General features: G+C 46.0%; 1 protein-coding gene across 8 annotated transcripts in view; it reads right to left on the bottom strand.

Annotated features, from left to right (window-relative positions):
• The window catches only part of LOC144096773 (uncharacterized), a 352209-nt gene that overhangs the window by 3085 nt on the left and 333601 nt on the right, over positions 1–15523 (bottom strand). For all 8 annotated transcript variants that reach the window (XM_077629652.1, XM_077629655.1, XM_077629654.1 and 5 more), the window contains one exon: positions 886–982. In XM_077629652.1, coding sequence (XP_077485778.1) covers positions 886–982 — 97 coding nt within the window. Of the gene's footprint in view, positions 1–885; positions 983–15523 lie in introns of those variants that run through there.

Below are 15523 nucleotides of genomic sequence, written 5' to 3'. Positions count from 1 at the left end.
TTCTCTACATTCCTAGGTCCATGTGAGTCCTCACAGCACTATTCCAGCTTGCTGCGTTCTCATATGTTCCAATAATGGAAGATATGAAAATAGGAAAACTTAATTTCATGTGTTCCATTATTGGAACGCTGCTCAGTGAAAGGTTAAAGGGACACTGAAAGGGAATAAGTAAAATCTCTACAATTCGGCTCCCACTAATTTGGAGACCCCACCCAGTCCCGTCAAACGTATATGCTATTTTATTCGTTGATCATCATATTCGTCAGCCTAACTACACCCACTGCAGGACAATGGCCTCTCCCATTTCTCTGCAATTAATCCTGTCATTTGCCAGCTGCGTGAACCGCATCCCCGCAAACTTCTTAATTTCATCCGCTCTCCTGACCTTCTGCCTCCCCCTGCTACGCTTGCCTCCTCTTGGAATACACTGCGTTACCTTTAAGGATCAGTGGTTATCTCGCCTTCGCATACATGCCCTGCCCAAGCCCATTTCTTTTTCCTGATTCCTGCTAGCATGTCAATAACCCATTAAGCAAAGCCGAAAGTCGGGCGAGTTGGATAACATTCATGATCACAAAATAGCACAAAAGAAACACTAAGGACTGGACAACGACGCAGAACCCACGTTTGTGCACTCACCCACACTGCCCGCTTCCGGTCTCTTAACGCAAAGGTTTTAACGTAACATAAAGCTTAAAGTATCATAAGGTTCTTAGCCTAACATACAGCTTCTTTGTGTTAGGCCGTTTTATCTGACCTGCACGTACCCCCCACGTCGTGAGAGCGAGGTAAGAGCACCCGCTTCGCGGGGTGAAACCGAGCCTGGTGCTTGGTCCGACCTTTTAGTGAGCCTCTAAAGCAAGATGGAAGGAGAAAAGGGCTTGCCTTGCGCGGCGCACGAGAAGAACTGCCAGGTAGACTAGTAGGCAGAGGGCGACGACGGAGAGCAGAGCCAGAACGGCGGCCTGGCCTCCGGAGACCGCTGCGTAGAAAAGGCAGCATTATGTGAGACGTGTGCTCATACGCATGCTGCTTCTCTTGACGACTTTAACCTCAGGTTAATGCAGCCTGCAATAAGCACCCGGATGATTCCACCCGAAGCGTTACCCATGTACAAAGGCGGTAAAATGTGGAGCTACAGCTTCGTGCTTCCGTATTCATTGCACTTTTATTTTCTGTGCAGTCTGAACGGAGGAGCTTCGAATAATATCTGTGAAAACAAGCGTGCGCCAGCCCCTTGCGGCATAGCAATGCCGCTTCTCGAAATCAGTGCAAACAAAATATAAACGAATACACAATGCAATGAATATCAAGATGCATTGAGAAACTGTATGCCTAAACATATAATGCAAGATTTATATATAAAAAGTTATAACTTTAAGATATGACATAAAATGTAACGTAAAATTTAAACAAGCGCTAAATAGGCACAGTCAACAATTATTCGCAGTACTTCATAAGTTTTGTAATATTTTAAGAAAAAACGTTGTTGTGGTCTGAATAGAACAGTGCAATATGAGAAACCTCTCACAATGACATCCTATCTGGAATTACCTATTCGGGATACCTTTGGTGGAGTTTTAGCGGCACTCCAGCAACAATTTCCATTGCTTTCCGCATTATATATTAAACCCAACGTGCACCCACGTGTGCATCAGGGAATATGAACAGGAAACGATATACTGTGAGCAAGGCAAAAACTGGGGCTAGTTGGTATTCCATAGCTGTAGCGCTTCGTCCAGTCGTGTCTTGTCTTGTGATTGTAAAACTCAGCGCATTTCTGCTGCAGATATATTGTGCACAAAACAAATACAGTTCAATTCTAAACACTTCTACGTGAAAAACTGACTGCAAGATTTTATTTTGGGCCAGTAAGACACCCTCTGATTTTCTCTAGGGACTATAACGACGCCATCTTTTATGCAGAGTCTGTTGGTGTGCTTCGCATACAAGATTCCGTCGGATGTGAATCTCCCTGCACTACACCGAGATCCTATGCACTGGCAACAAGTCGGCGCGTAAGAGGCAGGTAGGCGGTGGCCCATAAGAAAAGCACTCCCGGTCCCGGCACTGAGCTGCACATAATTGTTCTTCCGGATCTTTTAACTACGACTCACCAATCATACCCCATAAAGAAACTAGGTTAATTAAAGAAGCTAAAGCTGCTTAGCGTGCACAACAGGCCGGGCACAGCAAAGCGATGGCTATGGACAATCCTTACAACGGTCGGCAGTTTCTTATGAATGGGCCGCAAAGTTCAAGAGACCAGCAGCGATTTCTCTCGGCTTACAAGGACAGCAGCATCGGCATTTTGGAATCTGCCGAGCAGTTTTCATGGCTGTGTGTTTTCCTTTCGTTCATTTTCGCAACAAGGGTCTTTATTTAATGCGGCCACTGCAACACCACTTCCATCATGAGTTGAAGTACATAAATGAGTTGATGTTTTGTTAGAATCAGTTGCGGGGTGAGTTGGTATTTCATGCTTTCATTAACACAGCGCGAAGAGGAACAAGAAGGGAGACACAACAAAGCGCTGACTTCAGCAACGTCTACCCCTGCGCGCCACGTATACGTATAAAGTACAGCGTGCATGCCCAGCAACGAAATGAAAACGTGAAGAATTGGCGCAGTACCTTTAATTGCGCAGTACCTTTACTTAACGATGTAAGAGTAACTCGCCCAACAACATGCACTCTTGCGAACAATATATGCTGTCGAAATATCCAAATCAATCCCAGTTCTGAACATTTCTGTACAACGGATGACTCAGGCGATGACCGAGAATAGTCCGAATTCATCCTGCAGAACTGAAAGCACGTCATTCTATAACTCTTCAGACAGGCGTAATATCCAGCGCTGGTGGAACCCATGCCCTTCCATGCAGGCATGGGCGACCAAGTGGTTTAGGACTGACCCATCGCCCCTGCTTGGCTGCCAGATCATTCTGCAGCTGCAATGGCTGCCCGTAAGATAGTTTGAAATCAATATCAATAGGATCTCAATGTATGCCTAAAACCTTGAAACTGGACCAGAGAAGTATAATCTAATCGACATTCATTTAAGCTTTGTTGTGAATAGCATTATTATCGTTATCAGAATAATATCGTTAGCGATATGGTTTTCACTCTTAAAAGGGCAATATTTTCTGCAGTGCTAACCATTTTTCAATTTATAAAATACAGCTTTCAACAACTGAGCGGCAGGTGAATTTTTTTTGTATTTAAAGAACACTTTTTGTGTCGGAAATGTTCGAAAGAAGAACATCTGACAAAATGCGTCCAAACCGGCAAACCTTTTAAGGAGAACAAATGGCATAGAATGTTCTGACGAAGACGCGGAGCAGGAAGTGTATCAGTTCATAAACTCGAGTCGTTCGGGTTACGAAGTGAATGTGGAAGTCGAGGGGAAAGAGTTAAGTATGCCGATTGACACAGGGGCGGCTGTGTGAAATGTGCCCGGGAGTGTGCACGTCCTCTTTTCCGCATTTTAGAGGGTTCGGGCGAAACGTCTACCTCTAAAATGTCTCTCCTCACGTACACTAGAGAACGAACGCGTCTGAAGGGACAGTGTGAAGTATATGTTCGGTACAAGATGCAGAGTCACTTTACCCTTCGTAGTTTGCAAGGAGAACGGAAAGACATGTCCAGTGCTGTCCCGCTTTGTATAACACTCAATAAATCAGTTGCATATGAGAGTGACATTTCGAATTAGTAACTTGCAGGATACTAGCTTGCCATTCTACAATGAAATGAAGTTATTTGAAAGCTACTCGTCATGTCGACTGCAAAAAACGGTAAATAGTAGTTTTAGTTCTGCATGTGACATTTAAATCTATACACCAAGGATGAGGGATAGAGCACCACGAACAACGGTACAAAAATTTGCCGGGGTTTAAAACCCATGTCACACGGACATTCTAAAGGCGTTTGAACAAAAAGACACCTTCCAAAAGGAAGTTGAATTCGCAGGCACACGACAGAGCTTAATCGCCTTAAATGAAGCGGTCTTTTCCGATACCTAAGATAGCCGACCTCTTTACAACTGGGAAGGCGTAGCCTCCAACGCTGTGGACGCAACTAATTATCATCTAATATAAAAAACGTAGCAACTGTACATTTTTTTGTCACGTTTGCACATTTCAAAAAAGAGTTTTCTGTTGCGCAGAAGCTTAAGTAGGCGCAATAATGCACTTTTTCCGCAGCACTCTCGTGCGCAGACGATCCTTTCCATGCCGATAGCGATAAGCCGCACGCCACACCCTCTGCAAGGTCGCTAGAGAACCTTTGCTGCTTCTGTGAAGGCTCTTGAAGCTATGTCAATAATTCTTCTTTAATTTAACGTTTCTTAATTTAATGCAGCTAAATTTAATAAAACACAAGTAATACAATACATTTCTGATTTGTATTTTCAGATAGATCTCTTTATTCTGCCTGTTTTTGTTATAAGACCTTGCGCCCCGCTTTCAATAGCGTGTTAAGAAGGAAACGCTAAAAAGGCATCACCAGCGCCCATGTGTCTGCTGAGCAACTCCTTTCATTTAGAAGTCTTTCAGCTGGGTAAAGGACCACTTAGGTAAAAGAGTTTTTGCATACTCTTGTGAGAGAGGTATAACCTTCTGCTTAAGCAAGCGTGGTGCCGTAATGGATAATGCCACAAGCGACATCATAGCAACGAGATGGTGCAAATCTGAAACCTGTGAATTAGATTTACGGGGGGCCACGGAACAAATTTTTGCAAATTACCCGGGTCCAATATAGAGGTCGTCGTCAATTGGGTACGGTAAATTATGATTTGAAATCGATTTTGGTCTAAATCGGCCGAGGTCAAATTTCGGTGGTGATCCGGGCCACATTTGGAGGTCAGCATCTTGTCGAGCACGGTCAGTTATGGTTGCACATCGATTTTGGTCCAAATCGACCAAAGTCAAATTTCGGGGAGGAGGGCTCGTCAAGTTCTCGCAACAGCTCGGGCCAAATTTGGAGGTCGCCATTGTGTCGGGCACGATCACTTGTGGTTGGCCAATAATTTTGATCCATGTCGGCAAAGGTAACATTTCGGGGATAGCCCGGGCCAACCTTCTGCCGCTTGGCATCACAGTTGCTATGGGAACGAGCTATGCACAAGCAAGAATTTTGCTAGGCTCTGACGATCGTATATGAGTGTTTTGGCACTAATACCGCGAAGACACATTGACACAAAGGAGGAGACAGGACGTGTGCAAGAGAGTGCACTCCTTTCCATAAGAGAAGTTATCCTCCTTGTGCATTTTTTTTTCAAATCTTATGTCTGCAGACGTCACCACCTTCATATTTACCGCTATTTCAGCCTATGTGATGCTCCATAACGCAACAAAAGAATTTAGCGCTCACTTGTGACTCGTTTTTAATATTTCAAGGACATCGTCGAAACCATACAAAGCATAGGGAAATCAGGAGGGCATGCTGTCGGACTTTTTGCTGATATATTATGTAAGAAAACTGGTGCGAAAAGAAACAAACAAAAGGTAACGAAGGAGAGACATGCGACGATTAACAACCACTACTTCTAACTGTTTTATTACTGCACAATGCAGAGAATAGAGACAAAATTATGAGCATGCGCGAAGACGGTGGGTAGCGCAGGCACACACCTCAGGCACCCACACTTTGGTGCGGCAAAAAAAAAAGAATTGAGATAAAGGCGTTCAGAATCATAACTCTGCAAAGAAGCGTCACTCGCACAGCAATCACACAGCCCTTTTCATATGCAAGGCCTATGGAAGAAGCCCAGTCTTTCTGCTGACACTGCGGCCCAGAATCTTCGTGTTTTCAAAACTAGCCCTACGCTTGCTTGCGCAAGAAGAGACATGACATCGCCTATGTCCACTGCGCAGAAGGTGTGGTTTAGAATGTTCCCCTCTCATCAGTTTTTTGCTTATATAGGCCAAACTGGACGATTCATCAATGACCGCTGTACCGGGAGCATGCAAAACACACAAAAAATATGCAAAGAAAAATATGTGCAGCGTATACAGACCGGAAGCGGGCAGAGTGTGTGAGGGAACAAACGTGGGTTTAAGACAACGTAGTCGAAATTAAGAGGAAGAAATGGGCTTGGGCAGGGCATGTAATACGAACGCTAGACCTTAATGCTGACGGAGTGGATTCCAAGAGAAGGCAAGCGTAGCAGGGAGATGCAAAGAGTTATGTGGGCGGATGAGATTTAGACGTTTTTGATTCTACAGTGGCCGCACCTAGCAAAGGAGAGAGTTAATTGGAGAGGCATGGGAGAGGCCTCGGCCCTGAAATGGGTGTAGTCAGGCTGACGATGATGATGAACGGCAAAACCTGGAACAATGGTGAAAGAACACCGCTAAGTACGGGACAGTAGACAAACATGGAAGCACATCTAAGCCATTTCTCTATGTGTCGTTCTTGTCTGTGTAAACCTTGAGCAGCGCAATAACAATGTCGAAGATTACAAACCAACTAGGTCCATTTGAAGCTCTTCTTACAAACACGGGCGCTGTTTGTACTGTCAGCGCTCCTCCTTGTGCTTCCATGTTTGTCTCCTGTCCCGTACTTAGCGCTGTTCCTTCACCATGCAATACCAACTATCCCGTCAACCCGCTCCACGAACCATGTGCTGCATCTTTCTTCTTGTTCAAGCACGTGTAGAATCCGATGATTTGAAAACACGAAGATTGAGGGCAGGAGTGTCAATGAAGAGGCTCGGCTTCTTCTAGAAGCCTTCCATATTGAAGAGCTATCTGATCGCCGAGCGAGTGACACTTCTTTGCTGAGTTATGATTTTGGACGCGTTTACCTTAAATCTTTTCTGCCGCATCAAAGTGCGGTTGCGCGAAGTGTGTTCCTGCACTGCCTGCCGTCGGTGCGCATACTCCTGTCTTCCTTTATGTGCTCCTCATTGGACCGCAACAAACAGTTCGTGCTGGTTAATCGCCTCATGTGTCTCCTCCGTTATCCTTTGACTTTGTTTTTCGCTATAATATTTTTACATAGGGGAATATGTATCCTTTTCTATTTTCGTGTTCATCAATGACAAATTACTAGTGCAGAACTTTGAACCAAAAAGTGCACATTCTCAACGTTAGGTGGCACGTAACACGAATGCTTGGAATTTATCGAAGGAGGATAGACCGGTTACAGCAATAGCTTCACTTGAGCAAGGAGAGTGGGAAAGGGCAGAGAAGAAGGTTCCTAGTGGCACATCAACAGGACCAGATGGTATCCCGATTATGTTGATAAAGAAGTTAGGACCAAAATCCAAGCAAACATTAATACAGGTAGTGAACAAAATGATAGTGGATGAGAAAGTCCCCGATGAATGGCGATTAAGTAGAATGAACATGATATATAAGGGAAAGGGGGACAAAGCAGACGTAAGTAACTATCGCCCCATAACAGTGACGTCTGTGGTTTACAGGGTGGTGATGCAAATTGTAAAGGATAGAGTGCAGGCTTGGGTGGAGAACGAGGGGGTGCTAGGGGAACTACAGAATGGGTTCCGGAAACAAAGGAGGTTGGAGGACAATCTATTTTCATTGACACAGTGTATAGAAATTGCGGAAAAGGAACATAGGCCCTTATTGCTAGCATTTCTGGATATTAGGGGAGCCTATGACAACGTTACTCAGGAGCATTTGTGGGACATATTGGGCACATTGGATGTGGAAAATGGAGTAATTAATCTTTTAAAAGATATATATAGAGGTAACAGAGTGCTCATAAAATGGGAAAAAAATGTATCAGGGCCTGTAGAGATACAGCGGGGGCTTAGACAAGGATGTCCTCTGTCCCCTTTGTTGTTCATGTTGTACCTGCAAGGTTTGGAGGCCAAGCTAGAGGGGAGCGGACTAGGTTTCAACCTATCTTTTTTCAAGCAAGTGGAATTGATTAAACAGACATTACCGGGACTAATATATGCGGACGATATAGTGATAATGGCTGACAACAAGGAAGACCTGCAGAAGTTGTTAGACATATGCAGTACAGAGGGAGATAGATTAGGCTTCAAGTATAGTAAGGAAAAATCTGCAGTCATGACATTTAATGAAGAGGGCGGCGAGCATAGAATACAGGAGTTCGTGCTAAAGGTAGTGAATGAGTACAAGTATCTTGGGGTGTAGATAAATAACAATGTTGAGTATCTGACAGAGCATGAAAAATATGTAATGAATAAAGCTAGTAGGAATGCAGCTGTCATGAAAAATAGGGCACTGCGGAATTACAATAGGTATGAGGTGGTAAGAGGGATCTGGAAAGGGGTGATGGTCCCTAGCCTGACCTTCGGGAATGCGGTCCTGTGTATGAGGCCAGATGTTCAAGCAAGGCTGGAAATTAGGCAACGGGGAGTAGGGAGGTTAGCTTTGGGAGCACATGGCAATACACCAAATCAGGGGGTACAGGGTGATATGGGATGGGCGTCTTTCGAGAGCAGAGAGGCTAGCAGTAAGATAGCATTTGAGGAACGATTGAGAAGGATGGAGGAAAAGCGGTGGGCTAGGAAAGTTTTCAGATACCTGTATATAAAGAATGTTGACACGAAATGGAGAAAGCGAACTAGAAAATTGACAAGCAAATATCTGGACAGCAGTAAGGGGGCAAATCAGCAATTATCGGTTAAGAAAAAGGTTAAAGGAACAGAGAGAGCTTTGTGGAAAACAGGGATGCTGACGAAATCGGCACTAGAAACATACCGGACCTTTAAACAGGAAATTGTCAAAGAAAATATCTATGATAATTGTAGGGGTAGTTCTTTGTTGTTTGAGGCCAGGACTGGAGTTTTGCGGACTAAGAAGTATAGAGTCAGGTACCAGGAGATAGACACTTTGTGCATTGCGTGCGGAGAGGAGGAGGAAACGGCTGAACACTTGATACTTTTCTGTAAAGAGCTTCACCCTACAGTGGAAGGCAGCGGAGCTGACTTACCCAAGCCATTGGGGTTTAGGGATAGTGAAGGGAAAGTGGATTTTAAGAGGTTAGAAGTAACCAAGCGAAGGTTATCTGATTGGTGGCTAAAAGCAAGACAGGAGTAAAATTTCACAAGACATGGCTAGGTGGCTTGAGCCACCGCCCGATGTAAAGGGTTCAGCCGTATCCATCCATCCATCCATCCATGGACACGAATGCTTGCGGAAAATAGAAGCTTGCACAGCTGCCGCCATACCTCAGTTGGTAGAGCACCTTACCAAACACACAGAGGACACGGGTTTGAATACCGCTGGTCGAATATATTGTTTTTTTTTGTTTTTTCTTTCAGCCACTCTCTAATCAAACATCCTTGAAGTTAAAAAATATATAATAGACTATTATTTCCCATTGCTGAATATGAGGAATAAATAAGTGAATTTCCCTCTGTTTTTCTTAGTTTCGGTGGCTGTTGGCTTCTTTTGAATGCAGGTCATAACAAGCTTGGATTTGCATGCTCAGCGTTGGCTGGTCACCCGATCCCGACTCGGGCTACAGGGATGGAGGACTCTTCCATGACGCCTCGAGCATCAGTATATCATAGCTCTCTCCCGTAATGAGTTAAGGTTAGCTGCTAAAACATAAAATTTTAGTAGCCGCCGCGGTGGCTGAGTGGTTATAGCGCTCGGTTGCTGGCCCGAAAGACGCGGGTTCGATCCCGGCCGCGGTGGTCGAATTTCGATGGAGGCGGAATTCGAGAGGCCCGTGTGCTGTGCGATGTCAGTGCACGTAAAAGAACCCCAGGTGGTCGAAATTTCCGTAGCCCTTCACTACGGCGTCTCTCATAGCCTGAGTCGCTTTGGGACGCTAAACCCACATAAACCATAAACCATAAAATTTTACGCCTTTTTTCCCGAAAAAAATATAAACTCCAATCAAGACTCCCTTAAATGACAGCATTATACAGTCTATTATTATGGATTTCTATGTCGCAAGGGCGTCTATGGCCAAAGAGCACCATGGCACAATGTACCGCAGCAGTGTTCGCGTGGTTGAGCATCCACCTCGCATGCGGGAGGCGCGGGGTTCGACCCCCAGTGCCGCCGGGTACCTGCCGTTAATACTATTGGTACATGCTTTCTCCTGACCTGGTGCTCGGATTATCAGGGGTGAAATGCATCGAAGATTGGTCTTTGACCCCACCTTGAATAATCGAAAATATTTTGTCTTATGAGGCAATGACTTCCTTTCAAAACTTTGGAGTAACCGTCGTTAAGAGCTTATATTGGAAGCAGCAGTTTGACAGGTTGTGCGGTAAGGCTGTGTTATTGTTCGGCCTTGAGACCAGACAACATCTCTACTGTAACATATCCCGCGCGGCCTAGTATCCAATAAGTCATGCGATCAAAGATGTTAGACTTTTATAATCCTCTGCAACACTTCCAAACTAATGCGTTAAGGATAGCTTTTTCTTGATCAGATCGTCCAAGTAGCAGTTAATTTATTTATTTTAGAAAGGTTACTGCGCGAAAAGCTGTTTGACTGCAGGTTGACTATGCCCGAGCATCGAATTACAATGGATGTTTTCACAATTTGAAAAACTTAACGATAAAAATTGAATTCTCTGCTAGGCTAATTATCCCTGCTGAATCTCCACTACCTGTTAGCTTACTCTTTTCACTGGTTCGCAAAACACTACCTATTGCAAACGGCCATTTTGACAAGCCTTAACACCAGAGTGACAGATTAATTGAATTCGTACAACCCGCGAATAGACCGCCAATAGCATGTAAACTTGACAACCATTTCAATATATTGTTTGTTACCTTATCAAATTCGGGCGAAATTCCTCTATAGATCACCTAAAGCATCGATTTGCGAAATCTGCCTGCAGTTGCTCACATGCGTCGTTTTGTACCGCTACCAGACGATAAGCCCAAAAATCCTGTAAAAATACTTTCTTAAATCTATGAGGTTTTCTTTGGCATGCTTTTTTGTTGTATATAACATCAAAGTGGTGCAGGACAGGAAATTTCTTTAGAGGCGCCCAAGCTAATGTTCCGAACTTTCGCAGCTTGCTCGCCAGCACTGTCGTGCAGCGAACGCGGTAGGAAATTTGCCGCTTGCGCCGTTTCCGACCGCATCCAGCAGGCCGCAGCGGATCGTGGCGTGAGACGAACGAACAGAGCATATCGATTCAAGACTCATGCAGGAAAAAACCGAGCGTGCTTACCGCTTTGGTCGAACAAGGAACAGACATGTTAGATTCGGTCATGTTCAATTAAGGTACAATGCGTTTCAATGGAGATCAAAATTGGCACATTCCAACGTGTCGGTTCTCGTAGATTTCTCCTCTGCTACCAGGCTTGTTAATAAATATTGTTGGTTTCCAATGACTCTCACAGAATCATAGCTTTTCCCGCTTCGACACGAAAGCCTGCTTGTTAATTTCTATACTGATGACTGGAGATTAGGAACCAGTGAAGGGGATTTCGATTCACACCAATCAAAAATTGGCCAGCAAGGTGTAAAAGAAAACTTGGGTCTTTGAAATGAAGCCGGTCACTGAAAATTATTCCATTGAACTCGAATCCACCAACATTTACAAAGACACGGAAATGCATGTGCCGCAAGAAGAAACCAATATTCCCTTCTACAAGGTGTCTCAAGTTTGTGCATTGCTGAGAAGCGTATCTCGGAGTGCAGGTATACAATTTCAATATGGCCCACAATGTTGAGTAATTCGCTTCCAAGCGCTTTTCAAAGTAATGGTTACAAAATTCTATAAATATAAAATATTTCAAAATCACAAGAAATGCACTTTTAGTTACAAATGAGTGTGGTGAGCTCGTGCCGCCCTCTGAATGTTTATCTGTATTGAAACGTGCTTTCAAAAAGTATGTTCAGTGATTGCGGCAGAAAAAGTTTTGAAACTGGTTTACTAAAAACACCTTCCTGTTGTCTCACTGACCACATTCATTAATTCGATCATTTATTTATTTATTTCGTATGGCATCAATCGCGGAAACAGGGAAGTGGGAAGAGGGGAGTGGGCTACAGTCACCAAACTGCAACATGAGAGCGGAAAAATATACACGAAAAATACAACAACAGCTTGTGTGGTGTGTCAAAACACAAGAAAAGAAAAATATAACAGCTGTAATGGGGGCTTAGGTCAGCGCTCAGGCGGCGCCGAAACCACGGCGGCGACAGAGTCTGTGCTCTGTCCAGGTCAGCAGTCTCGCTGTGAGTGATGGCAGTGTGGCTAGGATAATGCCCTTCTTCTTCACAATGGCCCTGGGGAGAAAAGGAGCCATCTTGGCGACTCATGGTGCGGGTAACGCAACCGGGTCGTTGTACAGCTGAAGTCGCTGGACATGCACAGTCTCGCTACCACGTCGACGGAGACAGGAAGATGGTGTGAGGGGCTCAATAATGCAATTGACTGAGAATGTGCGCTTCAGGACGCCGTAGGGGTCATGGTATCTACAGAGAAGTTTATTTGACAGGCAGGTAGCAGTGGAAGGGATCCACTGCCAGACGAGTGCGCCTGGCAGGAAATTCGGATCAAGCTGACCTTCGTCATGGCGGTGTTTTTGGCGCCCCTGAGTGTCTGCCGTGAGAGCCCGTGCAATATGGCTGCAGTCTTCTGCGTGCTGGGCAGCTTCATGAGCAGTTGTACACTCAGATCAGGCAGGGCGGTATGGGAGAACTGTGTCGATGGGAGTGGATGGATGCCGGCCGTAGAGCAGGAAAAAATGGGGAGAAACCTGTCGTGGACTGGGTAGCAATGTTGTAGGCGTACGTAATATAGGGTAGAACTTGGTCCAAGTTCGTGTGGCTGGCAGCAACGTACATTGCCAGCATGCCGCCCACACTGCGATTAAATCGTTCAGTTAGATCTTTTTTTTTGCCGATGGAAGGCTGTACAAGTCCGATGAATTATATTGTACTCGGCTAGTACAGCTTTACCGTCAGACAAGAAAACATGTCGTCTGTCACTAAGGAGTTCACGAGGAGCACTGTTGTAAAGTATAAAGCGCTGCAAAATGAAGGAAGCCACTTCACGAGCTGTAGCTGCCAAGAGCGCGGCGGTTTCTGCGTACCGAGTCAGGTGATCAATGGAAACAATGACCCAGCGGTTGCCAGCAGCGGTGTACGGCAGGGGGCCTTATAATCTATGCCAACACGGTCGAAGGGGCGAGGCGGACAACGTAGTGGCTGCAACTCTCCAGCAGCGTGATGAGGCAGTTGCATACAGCGTTGGCAAAAAGGGCAGGAGGGGACGTACTCCAGGATTAAGTTATACATGCAGCGCCAGTAGTACCGGTGACGGATGGGAGTGCACGACTTGAATACTTCCTCTTGGGAGCATTGCAGTTCAGCGTGGAAGCAGGCGTAGAATTGGGGCCGGGGATGTCGGGGAATGACGAGAAGCCATTCCTGTCCATCAGATTTACAGTTGCGCTGAGAGAGTATATCATCACGAATAGCAAAATGTGTAGCTTAGCGACGAAGGGCGCGGGATGCTGGAGACGTAGATGGGTCAGAGAGAAAGTCAATAAGACAGGCAATCCATTCATCTTTACCCTGCTCAGAAGGCATATCACATGTGGTGAGCGAAGGCGCAGTGCATTCGAGTGCGGAGAGGCTGGCAAGCTCGGCCGGTAGCTGAGAGCGGGACCGGGCATCAGCGCCCCGATTCTTGCGGCCTGACCGATATAAGACACGTATGTTATATTCTTGGAAACAGAGAGACCATCGAGCCAGGCGAGCGGAGGGACTTTTTAGTGAAGAAAGCCAACAGAGGACATGATGGTCGGTGACCACGTCAAACGGACGACCACAGAGATAAGGTCGAAACTTGCAAGGGCCCAGACGAAGACCAAGCATTCTTTTTCCGTCACGGAGCAGTTAATAGCAATAATTGGTGTTTTTGGAGAAGGGAAATGGCGCAGTATCAGTCTCATATATCGTTGGACACCTGAACCGTGCCGCAAGGGAAGGGATAAAGGAGGGAGTAAAAGAACAAAGGAAGAAAGAGGTGCCCGTCGACTCGGCTTTCATGAGGGTGCGCCTGTCATAAGCAACCACATATTCCTCGAATCCAGACATGGGTTGGGCGAGCACAGCCCTGAGGCCAATGCCACTAGTGTCCGTGTGCACTTCCGTTGGTGCTTGCGGGTCGGAGTGACGCAAGATGGGTGGTGCCGTGAGGAGACTGCGCAAGGTGCGTCGTCATAGGCAAGTGACCAACCCGAAAAATTCACGTTTCTGCCAAGAAGCTGAGTTAAAGGGGAAACACTGGCCGTGTGTGCAGGCCGGCAGTCAGTGAAGAACAACCTTTATTGCCGATAGGAAAGATGTTTATAAACAGACATGAGCGTGACGTAATAGGTCACGATGCTAGGGTACTGCCAGGGTGACGCCAGAGTGACTCAACTCTGCTACATCTTTCTTTTCATAAACAGTTAGTTTATCGTCTCCCCGGCAGTGGGTAGCGGCAGGGCTGGAGACGTTGTGTGCTTCGCCGTAGCTCTGGGGGGTCGTGCGCGACGTCTGGAGGGTTGTCAGATGCTGGAACATCGTCTGGCCGAGGTGTTACGTCTCGTGTGTGCTCCCGGGTCCTCCTTATCTCCTGGCCGTCTTACGTTTTCAGGATCGCGGAACGCGGTGTCTCCGCTGGCCTCAGGAAGACAGCAGGTGCCCAGGTCCGATGAAGCGTGTCGTACGCTGTTATCTGCTGCCCCTGTGACAGGGGAGGCAGGTTTCTGGAGCCAAGGTTGTAGTATGTTCTCTGGCGCTGGCGAATTTCCTGGAGTCTGTTGTGCACGGTTCTTCTGGGCACCGTCTCTGGAACCAAGTATTCTGCCGGTACCGGCAGCAGAGTTCTCGTATGCCTTCCCATAAGCGTCTGCACAAGAGACTTCAGCACAGGATCCCAGGGGGTATTGCGCCACTTGTGTAAAGCCATTTGGAAGACTGGCATCCTACACGAGCACTTTTTTAGTAGCTTCTTAGCCTCTTGAACTGCCCTCTCAGCCATTCCGTTAGAGCGCGGATGATAAGGGCTCGAGGTGATGTGCGCAATACCTAGCGTGGTTAGAAATTCTTTTGAATTTTGCGCTGTTGAACGGTGGACCGTTATTACTGCAGTGCTTTATGTGCAGTCCATGAACAGCGAAAATTTCCGCATACCATGATTTGAGAAGTTTTGCTCTCACATGTTGGAATTCATGTATTTCAAAGAAGATTGAATAGAAGTCAACGATTATGGCAAACTGCCGGCCACCGTAAAGGAAGATGTCCATTCCCACGGTTTCCTATGGTACCCTAGGTACTTCGTGGCTCAAAAGTGGCATCTTCGCATTGCGTGGTTGATGCGTTTGGCAGATTTTGCAATCTTTGGAGTACTGGTCGATCTCCACACACATGCTTGGCCAAAACATGACACTTCTCTCCCGCTCTTTCATTTCATCCGCTCCAGAATGTGCGTAGTGAAGAAGATGCAAAATTTCGGCTCTCTTCGTATGGGGTACGATTACCTTATTACTGCGAAATAACAGGCCTTCCTGGGTGTGTATCTCCTACCGCTATGACCAGTATGGGCGGAC

This window comes from Amblyomma americanum, chromosome 7, assembly GCF_052857255.1.
Source record: "Amblyomma americanum isolate KBUSLIRL-KWMA chromosome 7, ASM5285725v1, whole genome shotgun sequence".
NCBI classification, from domain to species: Eukaryota; Metazoa; Arthropoda; class Arachnida; order Ixodida; family Ixodidae; genus Amblyomma; species Amblyomma americanum.
This window is presented reverse-complemented; position numbering and strand designations above follow the sequence as displayed.